Source organism: Amblyomma americanum, chromosome 9, assembly GCF_052857255.1.
Source record: "Amblyomma americanum isolate KBUSLIRL-KWMA chromosome 9, ASM5285725v1, whole genome shotgun sequence".
Taxonomy (NCBI): domain Eukaryota; kingdom Metazoa; phylum Arthropoda; class Arachnida; order Ixodida; family Ixodidae; genus Amblyomma; species Amblyomma americanum.
In genome coordinates, this window is record NC_135505.1 from 86,222,331 (window position 1) to 86,240,028 (window position 17,698).

The 17,698-nt window shown below is 44.8% G+C and overlaps 1 protein-coding gene across 2 annotated transcripts in view; it reads right to left on the reverse strand.

Moving 5' to 3' along the window:
• Positions 1–15,432, reverse strand: part of LOC144105645 (acetylcholinesterase-like) — a 28,169-nt gene extending 12,737 nt beyond the window's left edge. Inside the window, exons 1-4 of one of the 2 annotated variants that reach the window (XM_077638758.1) lie at positions 15,339–15,432; positions 13,767–13,866; positions 4,279–4,500; positions 230–579 (exon numbers count right to left, since the gene is read on the reverse strand). In XM_077638758.1, coding sequence (XP_077494884.1) covers positions 230–579; positions 4,279–4,479 — 551 coding nt within the window. In that variant the 5' untranslated portion in view covers positions 4,480–4,500; positions 13,767–13,866; positions 15,339–15,432. Of the gene's footprint in view, positions 1–229; positions 580–4,278; positions 4,501–10,191; positions 10,387–13,766; positions 13,867–15,338 lie in introns of those variants that run through there. The other variant, XM_077638757.1, reaches the window with a different exon arrangement.
• Between the last annotated feature and the right edge of the window lie 2,266 nt (positions 15,433–17,698).

The following is a 17,698-nucleotide window of genomic DNA, read 5'->3' on the forward strand; positions in this document are numbered from 1 at the left end:
GTAGAGGTTGGGGGGTGGGGTTAAGCATATCTAGGCTGTATCGTGTAAGTGGATGGCTGGAAAGGGGAGGGTAATGGCTCGTAAGCGTGTATTCTGTTCTGTGCTTTTTCCGCTAGCGGCGCTGCTGGACAGACGCGTAGACGTTCACTCGGACACAGACAGCGGTACTTCGCCGAGAGAAAACTACACCTAACACCGTAAAACAAAATGTAGATAGTGGTCTCCTTACTTCAACGCTAGATTCTGGTCCAGAAACCCCATGTTGCCGGGAGACTCCGGGCTGTCCGCGTGGAGGAAGCCAAGGACTCCAAGACGGTAGTTTATGGATGCTACTACGATGCCCGTCTTGGCGGCGATCACGGCGCCAGTATAGTTGTCAGGTGATGCCGAGCCGTACGTGAAGCCGCCGCCGTGGATCCAGACCAGCACTGGCGCGTTACTGCTGCCCTCTCGCGCCCACACGTTCAAGTGGAGGCAGTCCTCACTGTATTCGATGTCGTCCTCGGTGAGGGATGTGTTGAGCATGGGCTGCGGACAGCCGCTTCGGCGGCTAGTGGCATTCAGCGTCCCCTCCCATGGCTTTCGGGAGGGAGAAGAAAGTTATAAAAATAAAAATATTATTTTCCTTGCAGTTTTTATTTCTTCAACAAATTACTAGTGTATCGAGCTTGTACCTTATGTTACGTCATTATAGACACCCTTTTCGCGGTCTTGTGCGTAAGAGGGTGAAAGCCTAAGGGATCCTTTTTGGTTTTTTGATGCGTGATGAAACAGCACCTATACGCTGCCCATTGCTTTGTTCAAAGCAACCTTGTGTAATCTGACTTGCACAGATTACGTGGATTACCTTCACTGTATCCGATGTTTCTATTAAGTGGAAACGCATATTACCTACAAAACACAATCACATGAAAGTGCCATTCTTTTATTAAAAGGTTCGTAGAGCTGTCGCTTCTATAAAACCGACTCTATCACGGGGTTTCACTCCTAGCTCGACAGCGTGCTTCTAGAACACACCCTTGCTGGCAAACAAGCTCAATTATGCGCGTGATAAAACTAATGTCTTGCTAGACATTTTAAGCATCTGATGGCCGGTCGGCCTCCACGCCTTCGCCTCCATGAAGTTAATGCAGTCGGAAAGTATCCGTACTTCGTGCTTATATATTTTAAGAGTAAATGGCTGTAGGAAGTCGTGGTCATTGCTAGAAGCAATAAAGTATCACCAGAGGATACCACATCTGGACAGTGGCAAATTAACGTCACATATTTGTCCATCGACATGCTTTTTATAACGCAGACAATCGACAGCGTCATCCGTCCTTTCAGGGCTATTAGAAACGTCGCTTTCGGGCACGAACTCGTGATGCCTTCGCTCCAAGGCCTACTAATGCATCCTCATTGATTTCCACGGCGGCGACAAAATATATATAAACAGGAACGTCAGCATATGATCTGCCAATTTTTGTCACTGTATATTGGAATATGCGCTGCCTCTAGGACACTACCTTAAGCGCGTGAACGATGCTCATGATTAGTTCTGAATGTTGCAGGCACAATTAAGGAAGCGTCATCTCCATGGTCTGGAGAGACAACACTTTGTAGAGTAGGAGCAGGACTTCCATATTTTTTTTCCGGCACACCACGGATCATATAGAGAAGACACACGCTGAACATATATAGCGCATCATCCCACTTCCCTTCAAAACTTTTCTAAAATAGAAGTTTGCTTGGGTAGAAATAAACGCATGTTATCTAGGTCATAGATTTTTCCTGTGACGTTTGAAGACTTCCAAACCGAAGCGGCTTGCGATATATACAGATCACAGAGGGCAGCCGCCTGTCACCGCCGATCACGATCGTGACGAGATAGAACGGAACGCGAAGTTTGGTTCGTTTCTACAATCCCAGCTATAGCCTTTCAAAGGAAGCAAATTTTTTGCCACAGTCCTTCGTCGCTGCGTTATTTCAGCACCACTCTTTAAGCCCTGTATTTTTATTGCTTTTTTCCCGTCATCGCGTTTATTACTAAAGGAGGAGTTGACGGAAGAAGTGAGCTTTGGGAAGTCACGCTTGAGGAAACCGAGGGTATCGCCACTGGTGGTGCGAGATCCCGGCAGCAATCTATTTTTTGTGCGCCACGCTTGCCCATTGATTTGACAGGCAGTCCCATTGTCCTTATATTTAATTTGAGGGCTGTACCGTCCTTCATCGCAATTAGCGAACGGTCATTGTAACAGCAGTTGTTATACTTAGGCTTGACGGCATATTCTTTATAATATATATTGAGGAAAATCCCCAAGCGGTGCCCGATGAAAAAGGCCGCAAAACCTGCCTCACAGAGAAGGTAAACGTTTTTCAGGTTTTGTTTTCTTCGCGCAATAACAAGCGCGATAATATTAGATTGTTTCCTGTTAACTATATTTGAAACGAAAAGCCACTTCCCTTGGATAATGGCTTGTTAAAATGAAAAACGCCATTATCACGACAAGCGCAGCAATAAAGGCAGCTCTTGACTGAGCAAAGCAACAGGTAATTAAGAGGTCGACTTGAACGCGCCCGCACCTTGAGTGACGGTAGGCAGGACAAGTTCTACTGTAGCGTCCCTTGGAGATCTGCATGAGTGGGTATAATTCATCAGAATTGTCATCATCAGGCTGACTACACCCACTGCAGAGCAAAGGCCTCTCCCATGTCTCTCCAATTAACCCTGTTCTTTGACACCTGCGCCCACCATACGGCCGCGAAATTCTAAATCTCATCCGCCCACCTAACCTTCTGCCGCCCCCTGCTACGTTTTCTTTTTATTTGAATCCACTCCGTTACCCTTAAGACCAGCGGTTATCTTGCCTTCGCAGTACATGCGCTGCCCAAGCCAATTTATTCCTCTTGATTTCGACTAGGGCGTCATTAACACGCCTTTGTTCCCTCAGCCACTTTGCCCGATTCCGTCTCTTAAACATACACGTATAAATTTTCTTTCCATAGTTCGTTGCGTTGTCCCTAATCAGCCCCCGCCTTTCTGCGCCGTGGGTGAGTACAGTTAAGATACAGCTGCTGTACACTTTTCTCTTGAGGGATATTGGTAAACTGCTATTCATGGTCTCAGAGAACCTGCCATATGGGCTCCACCCCATTGACATGGGCTAAACCATGACAATTCTTCAGCCCACGTTTTCTTCACAAACCAGGATGACGTGGGTAACCTTGAGGTGTGAATGAGGTGAACGACTTTGGTTTGCTTAATGATATGCTCTACGAAAGCGGAAAGCATTAACTTCGAAAAAATATATTCCCTAATATCCTTGTAAAACCGTTTGTCACGCTGTTAAAGGAGTTATGGAATTTATTTGAAAGGACTTGTTTTCAAGAAGTACTAATTCTTATCTTTTCTGCGAGCTCCGCGAGACGGCATCAAAAATTGGCGAAAGGAAAAGTTATAATACATGTTGACTTGCAATATGGCAAGTTCATCGCATTACCCGTACCTGATACTAGAGGAGGGAATAGCAGCAACTACCTTCAGTGGAAGGTTTCTTCCGAAGGGAATGGAATATCGTTCCTAAAAAACGCTGCGTTATACCCCAGCTACAGCGGAATAGTTGTTTGGGATGAATACCTCGTTATGTGGAACTTCCTGCCCCATAATGAAGCCGGTGGAACGCAGTGAAGCGTTCTAGGTTGCGTAATCGGACGCCCTTTCGAATTTCGAAATACTTTCATAATTGTCTTCTTTCATGGCCAGCAATAAACTGTCGGCTTTCTCCTTCTCTACTAGCGTTTTACTACCGCCGTTGCTACCGCCAATATTGTCCACGCGTTTAATGCTTTCAACCGCTGCTCCAGCGTTCGCAGCGTCCGAAGGCTTCCATGGTCAGTGGACGAAGTGCTTTGCGGTCCTGCTGCTTCTGCATTAACAATGCTGTTCTTCGGAGATATTCCGACCTTGCTACTTCACCTAACTCGCAAAAAAAATACATTTTTTTTTACCATGGCTGGCATGCGTCTTGAGTTTTTGTCGCCCTGCACTCTCATCTGGATCACAAACTTTTTGCTGTTATGATTTCGACAGCTAGTGGAATCTTCAACCATGTATTTTGGTCTTTTTATGGTTCAGGTTATTTATTGTCAACCAACCATTTACCTGAAATCCTGCTATACAAGGAAGGAATATCTGAAGCGTACAACTCTGAGATAAAAGCCGAGCTGACGATCATAAATTACCATACTTGGTGGCAGCTGTAAGGAGGACCTGACCGCAACACAAAACAACATCCATACCTTGGCAGGCACCGGAGGCTTAAACCGCAGTTCTCCAATAGGTGGTTCTGCGAAAGGAATGCCACGGTACTCCTCGATGGTGGCACCCAAGATCTCAATTTTCCGCCCGCCCACGGGTCCAAGGTCTGTGGTGCGTTGGACATCGTAAGAGGCGCAAAGAAGCGCTTTTAAAAGAATGGCCACCACTACGGATCCCTTCATGTTGGCAGCTTTTCCGTCGTTCTGCAAAAAAAATTATATGGAGAGCCGTAAGAAAATTTGCAGTGGTGCTTGTGCGATGTCTAGCGTGTATCAGTAAATCAGTCGCCTTTCTTGTACTTCTAAATTTGCACATTTATTCTAAGAGAAATTGAGTGATGTTTACGGTCGAAACGATGGGGTGCTAATATAGCTCAGTGCTAATAGAGCCAACAGTGATAACAGTGCTAATAGTGTTAATAGAGCCCGGTGCTAGTAGAGCTCGGAATGAATGTGGTATATAAGAAAACACCTTAATATCTTGGGCAAGGTCTTCGAGGTAAAGGCGGGAGTGCGCGATAAGGCGAACCCAGGCCTAACAAAGCGCATAACCGCGCAACATGTCACTACTCTTTGAATACCGACGACGAGAATATTGTTATTTCGAGAAAGCGATACGTCTATTCGAGGAATTATTGCCGCGGAAAATGTGGCTATGGTATTTACAATGTGGAAAGAGTGGTTCTTAGGGACGAGCTGCGCTGGGCGTGAAATTCGTCTTACGCGAATGAGTATCCAATGTCGATGTATTAAGCTTTTTATCTGCAAAATGCCCCAGCTTTAATTTTCAACTGACGCGTGTAAGTACTTAAAATTTGAAACGTTTTCGTTAACTTGCACTTAGCAAGTTCCATATGTTGTCCTCGCTTATGTATGCCTGATTTTTCAACCCTACTTACTAATAGATGTGTACTATATTTCTTTATGACGCGTTAGTGCAATCCCGTGGACAATCCGCGCAAGACATGTTCTGCAATTCTAATTTACGCGAGCAGCGCTTCCCGACGTGATGTGTGAGTCCCTTGTTTTAAATTTGGTCTGAACTTCTATTTGATGTATATGCATGCTAATTCAATTCCGCGGATTACGTGCAATATTCTAAATCAAAGCCTGCGTATTTTGATTTTATTCATTTATTTATTGAAGAAGCACCACTTTACTAACAATGTTGAAAAGGCTGATGTCTGGCTGGAGCCTCTGAGATACCTGAAGAAGTAAAATGAATATTGCCGCGACTGTGCTTGCCTCCGCGGCGGCGCGAACGGATGAGCTTCTCTGGCTACTGCAAGAGACCACTGTGTTATCGCCTCAAGCAAACACGCCTCGTGTTAAACTGTCAGAAACTTGCGTTTTGCATTGCAAGTCATTGTCTTCATCGGCTTCCATCTGTGCGCAAAGGTCTCAAAAGAAATGAAGACGTGCATAACTTGATTGCTGGATCAGTGGACGCGTCAATCGCGCTTTAAGCTAAGTGGCGGCTGTGACATAGAGATGTGCGTGGTTAGTGTTTACGTCGACATCATTTTGGCAGAAATACGGCACTAGCGCAATTCGCGTTCTAGTTTACCATGTTGAAGAATCTGTTGTCTTTAGAGAAAAGAAAGGGGCATAACTGGATTCCTGAGTCAATGGATATCGCAACCACGCTTTCAGGTACGTGACGGTGCTTTCCGCGTCTCAAAGACTGCTTTCGCATAATATTTCGCGCTTAGCCATGCTAAACCTCCAGCAATATTGTTCTTCCCAAAAATCTCTTCTCAACGCAGAGTAGCGCATCACTGCTACCTCAGCGCCAGTTAAATTGTCTCTTTATAAAACCTTCCCTTTTTTTTCCCGAGTCGATTGCTTCAACGAACCGAAGTCAGTGAGCGAATTCGCAAATTAACAACGTCTTAATACTGAGCATCTAATAGTCTAATACAAAGAGACTACAAACTATGGTTCGTTAACGACTCTCACATCGCGGAGCCACCGAGCGTTTCTGAACATAACGCGACGATAATTGCGGCCGCCGAGGCCGATGTTCTTCCAGGCTACGTTCAGCTCTGCGGACTAACGCCTAGGCTCACGAGCCGCGGCAGGCTGTAGAAGCTGTTGGATGCTTACTGACTTCAGATTCATTCATTCCTGAAACATTCCATTATTAAAAGAAGAAGCACGAAGAAGAATGTAGGCACGCATAAAATACAGGACCGTACAACAAATATATTTGCAATGTGAGAAAGTGTACCGCATGCTTCTACAAAATGGCACTACGATCTCGACAGTTGCCGCAACTTGAAACACACCTTAGGTGAGAAATCGCCTAGCAGTTTCAGAAGAAAGTGATTCTTTTGAGAGGTTTCGTTAAAAGCTTAAACGGCTAAAAATACTTTTTTCGATCACCTTACCCAGCTGTTGCTTCAGAACCTTTGCTGAAATGCTCCAGACAATCTTTAGCTTCTTCTCGAGGATTAATTCCCGTCGCATGGAAAAAAAAAACCCACGACAGTACACCGTTCTTCGGTACAGTTAAGAAAGGTTACCCTCCACAGCACAATGAAGCGACAGTCATGATTTTGTAAGAAGCACCCAACAACTCACGTGTGTAATAGACAAGAGAGTACACTACACTAATATAAGTGAACTTTTCCACTACACGGGTATTGGGTTGCCTTAACTCGCAGCCTTATCCATACTTACCTTACAGAACAGCGCCAACCTAAAGCGCATGTATGCGTGTCACGTCTAATAAACGTGCCTAAGTCTTCGCCAAAAAAATACTGAACTAGAACTGCTCAAAAATCACCGATTGCAATCTTGCATGCACTCAAAGCTATATACCTCTCAGGGACGAAAGCTTCGCCTATTCAGGGACACACGGAACTGCCATAGCTTTTCTTCCTCTTTGAGATTAATTGCAGATAAATTATATACTGTTGAATACAAAATTAATTGCTTTTACGGGTGAAAGATTTGCTTTTTGATAAGGAACTAAAAAAAAAACTAATACATCATTTTGTGAAGAAATCGACTCCTTTACCAGCGAGTCGTTAACAGGGTGCGGATATTACTAAGTCTTCTCGATATTGTTCTTTGTTATCTGCTGTCTTCTCAAGGGAGCTAATTTCACAAATATTCTGAATGGAGTAAACGCAAAATCTCCATCGGTGACTTTTAGCCTTCCATCAAGACAAGCCAGAGCAGTTGAGGTTGGTGACACATCAGGCATTCAAAGAGGTCGCTGGACAATTCTAGAAATGCAATATGAAATATCTTGCTTCCTCATCAGCGTGTTAGAAGCCATGAGAGATCTCCCAAAACGCTCAGTTCACAAAAACATCTTAATAACATTATCAGTTGATGAATACCCATCGCCCTCAAAAACCAAACTCCCACCTGAAGAGGCTAAAAGACAGGCGCTGCGTTAAGTAAAATACAGGATTGCAGATGTGTTTTAAAAAATAAATTGAGCCGCGAATAAAGACGAATATATCTTGATCCTTCTCCCGACATTGATATTTTTAGAAGGTTTTAAAATATTTTCGCTTCGGGCCTTCGCAACATCAAAAGTTGTGAGCGAGCGCACGACAAACGATACTGAGAATGTTATCATACGGATTTGTTGTTTTCTGGAAACATTCTTGAAGTCAAGAGGATGGAACGTTTTTTAAATATAAGCTAACTGCTCTTCGTTCTAACACAAAAATAAGCCATCACTTACCCGTGCTCTTGAGAGAACAGAATTTGGTAACTGCGTACGCATTGCACAGTTACCTATTACATCAAAGATCTTCTTGGTATAATAAAATGATTAAACTGACTATCAGTTTGACACTACCACGTGTGAGCTATGTCAGTTTACACTAACAAACACATCTTTAAACTCTTTCTATGCAATTTCTTTTTTCACACTGCAGGCATGGGACATAAATTCGCATGTGAATTCTTGTACAATGCACGCGGCAGCCAGCGTGGCTCGGCTTGAGCCAGTAGGCAGGCCCGTGCACTTTCCCTTCTTTATTCCTATCAACAACAGCAGCAGTAGCAGCAGCAGCATCGCCTTCATCACGTGTGCTAGGTATCGGCGCTACCAGGCAATATACCCATAGAATGTGCTTGCGTAGCTGTCAGGCTCTCCGCACATTCCGCTTGCTATGTTTCAGTCCTGCAGCCATTAATTGCAAAAGAATAAGCTATTTTTGTTATGCACTACCACGGATGATAGCTGTATACCTTAAAACAAAGACACAGTGCTTGAAAATGGCGTCCTGCACTGCTTTGAAATCATCAATGCCATGTGGCACTCGGCACCGGGTTCCTCGCCGGAAGAACGAAAGTTTCCGCAACTCTCTAGGAGCGGAATATTTGGTTTTGTTAGCTTTGTTTGCTCCTCGCTTTCTTCGTTCGCGCATAAATGTAAAGAAATATGGCAGCCAATAATTAAATTCCCGCCTTGCCCTTGAATGAATCTTGTCCCAATAATGGTATTGTCCGAGACTGTAAGTTTGAAAACTTAAGGGTATTTACAAATTGCGCCGATGTTTACCGTATGCTTGTGCAACATCACGTTCAGCACTGCTTTAAACATGTTGTGCATGTTTATGAGAATTATAATCTGAGGAAAGCTCGGCTCCTGCTGAGCATTTTATCAAAGAAGCTTGGGTTGTTTCACGTTTGTTTTCTAACCTAGCGGTCTTTAATAAGAATAAATGAGGTTAAGAACCAGGAATGTTCCATCAATTGTTTTTTACGCAGTTTAGTCACTTGCGCTGATCACAATGTAGCACGGGGTGAGAGCGTTGTGGCATATTTGCACGTTGCGACTAGTGCAATTGTAGCTACTGTAACACAATTCCTTCGGCTGCAAAAATCGCATCCTAGGTGAGTCAGATGTGCCACCTGTTCACAACTTCGGATGACAATCATGCCAAGCAAGCGTCACCTCCGCTTCGCGTTCCAATATGTATTAAACGTAATAGACCTCTACTAAACACGTAAACAAAAATGTGCATAAACAATCGTTTCCTGAGAAGTCAATATTGCTGTGCTGAAGTTGCGCACGCGTGTGATAAGCAAGCTAGAAAAAATTACAGGATTGCACTTGTGTGCTTATGAGCGGAAATGCGCTAGCCTTTCCTTGGCCTCCCGTTCTCCCTTCATTTGTGCTTTTTTTATTTTCTTTATTTTTGTTTTCTTTGTTCTTTTCTTTATGTTTTGTTGGATTTAATTTTCTTTTTTAATTCTTCATTTCTTTTTTTTATTAATATTAATTTTAATTTTTCAGCTCCTGGTATTTTAATTAAATACATATTCGTTGCATAATAACTGTTGCTTGGTCAACTTTTATTTTATATTTTATTACCATAGAACTTTTGATTGACAGTTCGTGCTAGCAACTTCCGTCCACTAACTTACGTCTACACCTTCCTCACACGTCACTCATGAGCCAAGAAAGGCTCACAACTTAAAACTGGCGCAAGCCTTACGCACTAGATAGTTGTATAACGAAAACCACGTATCTCTACACCTTCGTAAGAAGAAGGAAAGGTTAATGCTGTGGTCAGTAAAGAAAACGTATTTAGAAACACGGAAGTGCTTTCAAACGGCGTGACATTCCGCCTCACCAACATCGTCTTTGGTTTGCAAATATCTTCCTTTCCCTTGTAAAGAGAGCACCAGAGCAGCTTTTATGAGCGAAATTTTTGATGTTACGGCGAATCAAAATCATGGTTAGCTCCACAGCATACGAAATGTAGGTACCCGGCTGTGTACAATAAAGGCTTGCCCAATATTTGCCTCATCTTGGACGCTAGGGACGTGATTCGCAGCAGCAATGCATCGGTGGTACCGAGCCATTGCTCCCGGCGTTATAACAAAGCGGGTGCTAAGGGATAAAACACAAAGATACTTTACCCAATCCTTCGGTCAGTAGGTGCCACTGCCTCGGACAGCTAGAGCTTCAATACTTGCCCTGGTCTGTCCCACGGAATGACTGACAACACAGTCTTCGTCGCTGACCTGGTCGGCAAGATATAGCAGACTGTCGGAAATGTTGAGCACCGGCGCTTGTTAGGAACGCATGAGAAGCTCCCGACAGTACCCGGTAAACTGATACCGCTACGTTCTCGACCTTGCCGCTGTTATCGTCGGTGCCCTTAACGCCGGTACACGGACACTTCATTTCGGTATGACAGCAGGGATTCCTTGGAGTGCCGCTAAGGAGTGCGGCAAGAGGCGAAATCTTCTTGAACGACACCGACGGCACCGATAAGATTTGCACATGAGTGGACAAGAAATGTCAAGTTACTTAGCAACCTTGCATTTTCACCAGAAAAGAACCCGTTTAGTGTACTTCCTGGAGCATAACCCAGTCAACAACGTTCCTTGGAAATAGCTAGATCTAATGCAACCGCATTCATACGCACAATGACATTACTCACGATTTTTCTTTGATAGCTGGAGCTAGGGCACACAAATAGTACACTGTCGATTGAGCGTTCTCTTTTCTCGTGCTAAGCCTAGCGTCTCGGGGCGAATGTGTGGTGCCATCTGTAATCCTCATGTACTCTTCGACACTTTTTCACTGCTCCAGTTTCGAACAGGCTCCTGCAACGTTTTAATCAGAAATGTCACAAAGCCGAATTGCTCCTTTTTTTTATCTCTTCAGAGCAAAACTTCTGTGCTTTGGGCCTGAAGAGAAAATCAAATTGAAGATTATTAACGTAGGTACACTGAGTAGACTTGCGAAGCATGTGTTTAACATGACTGGCTCATGGTTTGTTTGGTGGGTCGTCGGCACTGCTGGCGACGATATTAGTGGCCAGCGAGGCTTTTCTATTCGCGCCACCGATGGTTCGAATCCCAATCGCGGCAATATTTATTTAGTTATTCAAGTTCAATGTGAACGCTTCAGAAATGAAGCGGCTTTTGAGCTTTGGTCGTGAAGTAGCGCTTTCGCTCCAAAACAATGAAGCAACAATGAGCAGTTAACTTTTTACACACGTTACGACCGCGATAACTGCCACCAGTTAATTGGGTGAAATATAAGAGAGAGAAAAAAAAAACGAATTTTGCCTGCAAGAACCACTGACCAAGATGGCGCCTGTATGCCTATCGCGAAAAAGCAAGAAAATTGTAATAACAGGAACAATATTTACGGTAATAAATGAGTTCACCGCTTTACAGTGCGATCCTTGTGAAAGTTACAGAGATATATCGAAAGACATAATCTGTGACTTTCAATTGTAACTGCATCCCATTGTAACTGCGTCTTGCATTGCAAGCTTTACGCAAGCCCTGAACGCTGCCTATTCACTTTTGTAGCTTCTTTTGACAAGGCTTAGTAATTTTTCTCATTAAGACAAAGTCAGTTTTGGTTTTGTAGTGATAGCTACATTACGCTAGCATTTTGAGCCTTCAGAGTGGCGACGCCGTGGCCACCGTGGGAGCGCCTTGGCTGGTCACGTGTTTGGTCACGTGGTGCGGTGCAGCTGCCGGCGACGCGCCGGCAAAACCAAGTGGGGGGGGGGGGGGGCGAAGAGTGTGAATCGATATCCAGGGACGAAGATGAAGAAGGAACGCCCAGCGAAACGGTGCGGCAAAGGACTGACTTTGCAATTCGACTGAGCGAGTTCCACTCGGCTAGCTGTAGCTATCGCTATAGCGTCATTGATGGTTCAACGACAGCTAAACCATGCTCATTTTTTACACATTAAGTGTGGATAATAAATTTTAGTCTTTTTTTTTTACCTTGACATATTTGTTATTCTTCCCGTCAAAGGGAATCCTTATTCGGTCAGTCAAATTTACTTCGCGGGAGTCTCCCTTTTTTCACGACCTTCAGCAGCACATTTTAGGCATCGCCAAGCGTTACTAGTCGTTGCTCGTTTATTTGAGCGGCCCTTAGAGAGCAAATATGTTAGTCTGATCTACGACATGGTTCATTCCATGTTTGAATCGAGAACTATTGATACCCTGGGCCCAAGCAGTGCGATCACTGCAAAAAGTTCGCTCACTATCGTAGATACATCTTTCTTCCCTTCTCTGTAGGATAATCCTCACAGAAAAAGCTGTTTTGTTTTACATTTTTATATGGTTTATATTTATTAGTGCGTGCTTGACGTTACCGCCAGAAAATATCATCTCCAGAAATAATGCGGACATCTTTTAAATAAGACATGAAAATATTTTATTCGAACATATGCTTAGGCTGTAGTGTCAGGCATTTTTTTCTCTTTCCGGTTAAATTTAACCTTCTGTCAACGTTTAACCGCCAGTGAAGTGCCATGTACCATAGTCCCAACCTTATTACTTTTCGCACCTATTTTGAAGAAGTCGCCTGTTTAAGGATTCAACCCACGGCGGTGAATATTTTCACCAAGGCCAGTAAATATTAAAATATGTATTGAAATCTATGACAACGCTATAAATATACCTTGTGATAGGTGGTCTGAAGAACAACGAGAAATTTGCGTGTTGTCAAAAGTTTAAACCTCTCCACAAAGGAGTTTCATCATAGTATAGTTGGAAATGCTCTCAAAGTCAAGATTTGTCCCTGATGATTACGCCATAGGTGATGATCCTAATGTTTCATGGCACTTGCTGCTGTTGTTTCAATGCAACCCATGTTCAGAGGGATAGCAGGCAATAGGTAAAAGGGGTCTTCAAAAAAGATCAGTTATATCTGTTGTGAAGAAATGCAGGCTTCTGCTGACAACATTTTATAAATTTTAAACACCGCATGTAGTGTTTTTAATGTAATTGCGCTACCATTTCACTGATTCCTTGATTCCCGAAAGAAAAGAAAAAAAGCGGTTTCTAGAGTGAGCGAGGTTAGACCGGGAGACCGAATTGAAGATGAAATGACAGCGAGAAGATTCAGAGGAGACTTTTGTTTTTCCCCGACTTAGAGACTCATCCCTTGAGTCTCCAGCACGTCTTGACCTGTCTTACGTATGCCTGCCTGCAGCTAAACTTAAAATTTGTGCGTCGCTTTAGTGCTCGCGAATTTACCATCATAGGCCACGTTGTGTCAAAGGAAGCTCTCTGTCTCGTTGCCGCCAAACTTTGGGTCGTGACTGCTTTTCCAAAAACTATGTACTTCAAGAAACTGCGCAGCTTCCTAGACCTCCGGTCCTATTTCCGGCGTGTTATACGGAACTTTGCTCCGACTGTTGCACTTAAAACTCAGCTCCTCGGCAACATCGTGGATTACAAGGGTTCGTGGCCTGCTTGCGACGATGCGTACATCTTACGCAATCTCCTCGCGGCAAAAGCTATCTACGCCTCTTTGTCCCGAAAGCACAAACTCAAGTACACACAGACTTCAATGGTATGGGACTCGCTACAGTGCTCATTCAGCGCAAATATTGAATTGAAGTATATGTAGTTGCCTGCGCCAGTCGCATATTGACTAAAGCCGAGTCCACCTACTCCGTGGAAAAGAGTGCTTGGTCATCGTATAGGCCCTGAGCAAGTTTCGCCCTTACCTCTATGTCCGTCTGATGTGGGATGTGATGAGGCCATGCCCTTTGTTAGCATTCTTCCGTAACAGATCGCCGCGAACGACTTGCTCGATGGGCTCTCCGCCTACAAGAATATATCATGCGCGTCATGTACCGGTCGGGCCTCAAGCATCAGGGCGCAGATGCCTTCTTCCGCTCCCCGCTACCAGCCGAGATTGCCAGCCTCTCCTGCCGCGAAGCCACAGTGGCTCCGCTCATCATCAGTGGCAAGACATGCATTCAGACCAGAGTAAAGATCAATTGTTTGCCTCTCTACTCGACTTTCGATCAGATACATATAGGGTTCCAGCATCCCGCGCCCTTCGCCGCCATGCTTCACATTTTGCCATTTGCTATAACCTCCTTTGTCGGCGAAACTATAACCCTGATGGTGCCAAATGGCTTGTCGTCATTGCACGACATCTACGCTCCCAAATCTACACCTGTTTCCACGATGACCCGCAATGCGATCTCGCCGGAGTATTGAAAACTTACACTCGCGTCCATGTGCAGTACTACTGGCATGTACAACTTCATCCTCAAGTACGTCCGCTCGTGCCCAACCTGCCACTGCACTAAGAAACAACTTCATCGCACCTTTGGCGAGTTGCAGCCACTACCATGCCCGCCTCGCTACTTCGACTGCGTTGGAATCAATTTATACGGCTGTCTGCCATACACTGCTGTTGGAAACCGCTGTGTCACTGTTGCCATTGATCACCTGACCAGGCATGCTGAGACCGCGGCGCTCCCGGCTGCTACCGCTCCTGATTTGTCGTCGTTAATACTACGCCGTCTCATTCTTGGCCACGGTGCTCCTCGTGAACTCCTCACTCGCACACGACGCCTCTTCTCGTCTGACTTTGTTGAAGCTCTGCTCGCCGAACGCAGTATAAGTAATCGGACCTGTACCGCCTACCGTCCACAAATGACCTAACCTAATCGCCCCCTTTGTGATATGATGACCATGGACGTCGCTGCCAACCACTCAAACTGGGACCTCGTTCTACCGTATATAACATATGCCTATAAGATCTGCTGCACAATCAACCTGAGGGTTCTCTCCGTTTTCTTTTTGCTTTGTGGCCGGCATCCATCTGCTGCCAACTAGATAGTTCTCCTCTGCCGCCCTGGCACATCTTAGTGTAGAGCTGTCTCTAAAGCTGCCCAGCACATTGAAAATTGCCGCCAGATCGCCAGCTCGCTCATGGTAGACACTCGGGGTTGCCGAAAAACGGCTATGACGAAGATCAGCTTGTACCTGCCTTGCCACCCGGCTCACTGGTGTCGCTCTGGATACCCTCCAGTACTCCTGGGCTCTCCAAGAAATTGGTTGGAAATATATAAGGTCCCTACCTCGTCCTGGAGCGCACGTCCACAGTTAACTACTTCAATGAACAACTCACGCTGTCTGCCGATATCCGCCGCAATGGACGCCAGGCTCTGCATGTTGAACGCCTCGAGCTTTACTACGACCCGGTTGTATTGTCGGCATAATAAGACGCCAGGATGGCTCCTTTTCTACCCGCGGCCATTCTGACGAAGATAGTGATCAGCCCAGCCGCACTGCCATCGATCCGAGTGAGACCCTGCTCAGGCTGACCTATGGCGGACCACCACTGCTCCACCGCTGCTTCGGTCGTCCTCGGCGACATGAAATAAACCACTGTCACAAAAATTTTTTTATTTGAAAAGACATTCCTTAGAATTGTCAGCATTGATATCAAAGCGTGCAACTTATCGTTTGGAGAAACGAGCAAAACTGCTTTATTGTTTCATTGAGCTGAGATGAATAGATAATGCATCCTATTTGTCTCATTTGTTTATTTCGGCCATCAGAAATAAAGCGCGTATTGCAAAGATGTAGATGAAATCGAGAAACTATAAGTACACTTGATTAGATTACCAGCTGAGATTCCACAGAACTACAGTGCGCTCGACCTGCGCATCCTCATGTGCCATTGCTGCTTGCCATTTAAGCAAAACCTGTACTGCCATCCGCACTTCTTATTTAGCTATATAGAGGTCGCCACAGCCACTTGCGGCGATTTTACCGTAAGTTAGCCACACGCCGCGTTTTTTCTGCCTCCGCTGCTATTTGACACGCGGAGCTGTCTAGGCAGGTCTGCACAGAACAAAGCGCACCTGCTAAACGACACTGATAACCGTCATCATCAGCCTGACTATGCCCACTGCAGGGCAAAAGCCTGTCCCAATTCTCTCCAATTAACGCGGTCCTATGCAGCTGTGCGCATCGTATGCCTGTAAACTTCCTAATCTGATCCGCCTCCTAACTTTCTTCCGCTCCCCACTACGCTTGCCTTCTCCTGTAATCCACTCCGTTGAACATAAGGACCAGCGGTTATCTTTCCTTCGAGTTACATGCCCGGGTCAAGCCCATTTCAACCACTTGATTTCGACTAGGATGTCATTAACCCACGCTTGTTCCCTCACCCACTATGCCCGCTTCTGGTCTCTTAATGTTACACCTATTATTCTTCAATCCATGGCTTGCTGCGTTTCTTTAACATAAGCTTAACCCATTTTGCTAGCCTCCGTATTTCTGCGCCGTAGGTAAGTACCCCTAAGATACGGCTGTTGCATACTTTTATCTTGAGGGATAGTGTTAAATTGCCATTCGTAACGTCAGAGAACCTGCCATATGCGCTCCACCCCATTCTTATTCTTCGAGCTGTTTCCCTCTCAAAATCCGGACCAGCGGTCACTACATTTGTTAAGTAGAGGTATTCCCTTTCCTTTTCCAGCACCTCAATTCTATATGGTGGACTGCTATTTTCTTGCTAGACTGTTGAAGAATACTTTGATTTTCTACATGTTAAATTTTTACCGAACGTTGAGCTCTGCGTACCTAACCAATTGACCGAGCTTTTGCAGTAAATCTCCTGAGTGACTCAACAAGGCAATGTCAGCAACGAATCGAACATTATTTTGGTATTCTCCATAAACTCTTATCTGCGACTGTTACAAGTTTAGGCCTCAAAATGCCTCCTCTAAACAGGCGGTCAATAGCATTGGCGTGATGGGGTATGCCTACCTGACGCCCTTCCATTAAATTTTATTGCTAACTTTATGGAGAACTATCGTAGCTGTAAAGGGCGGCAGAAGGTTAGGTGGGCGGATCAGATTGGGAAGTTTGCAGGCATAGCGTGGGCGCAGCTGGCAAAGGACGGGGTTAATAGGACAGACATAGGAGAGGCATTTGCCCTGCAGTGGGTGTAGTCATGTTGATGATGATGATAATGATGGTAGCTGTGCTGTTGCTAGAGGTATCTTCCTGTATTTTCAAATAAGGCTCTTCTACACCTTGATTACGCTATGCCTGCATGACTGCTGAGGTTTCCAAAGAGTCAAATGCTTTCTCGTAATCAATGAAGGATATATAAAGGGTTTGATTATAATCTGCGTATTTCTCTATCAGCTCATAGATTGTCTGAATATAGTCTAATATGGAATAACCTTTACGAAAGCCTGCCTGATCATTTGGTTGATTGAAGTAGAAGGTGGCCTTAGTCTATTAGCGATTGCCATACTAAATACCTTTTAGCCAACGGACAGTAAGCTGATCGGCGTGTAATTTTTGAAGTAGTTGGCGTGTCCTTTCTTATGAATTCAGATATTGTTAGCGCTGTTCCAAGCTTCTGGTATGGTCCAGGTCATAAGGCATTGCATGTGTAGGGTGCCTAGTTTTTCTAGCACAACCTCCTTTCCATCCTTCAACAGATCTCCTGTTACCTAGTCCTAACCAGCAGCGTTTCCTCTTGCTATTGCTCTTAAGGCTTTTTCTACTTCCTCTTTCGTTAGTGGCCGGGCGTCCCACTATTCCCTCTCTCATTTGCGTTCTGATTATTTTGGCTACAGTATACATTAGTGTAGAACTCTTCGGCTACTTAACTATA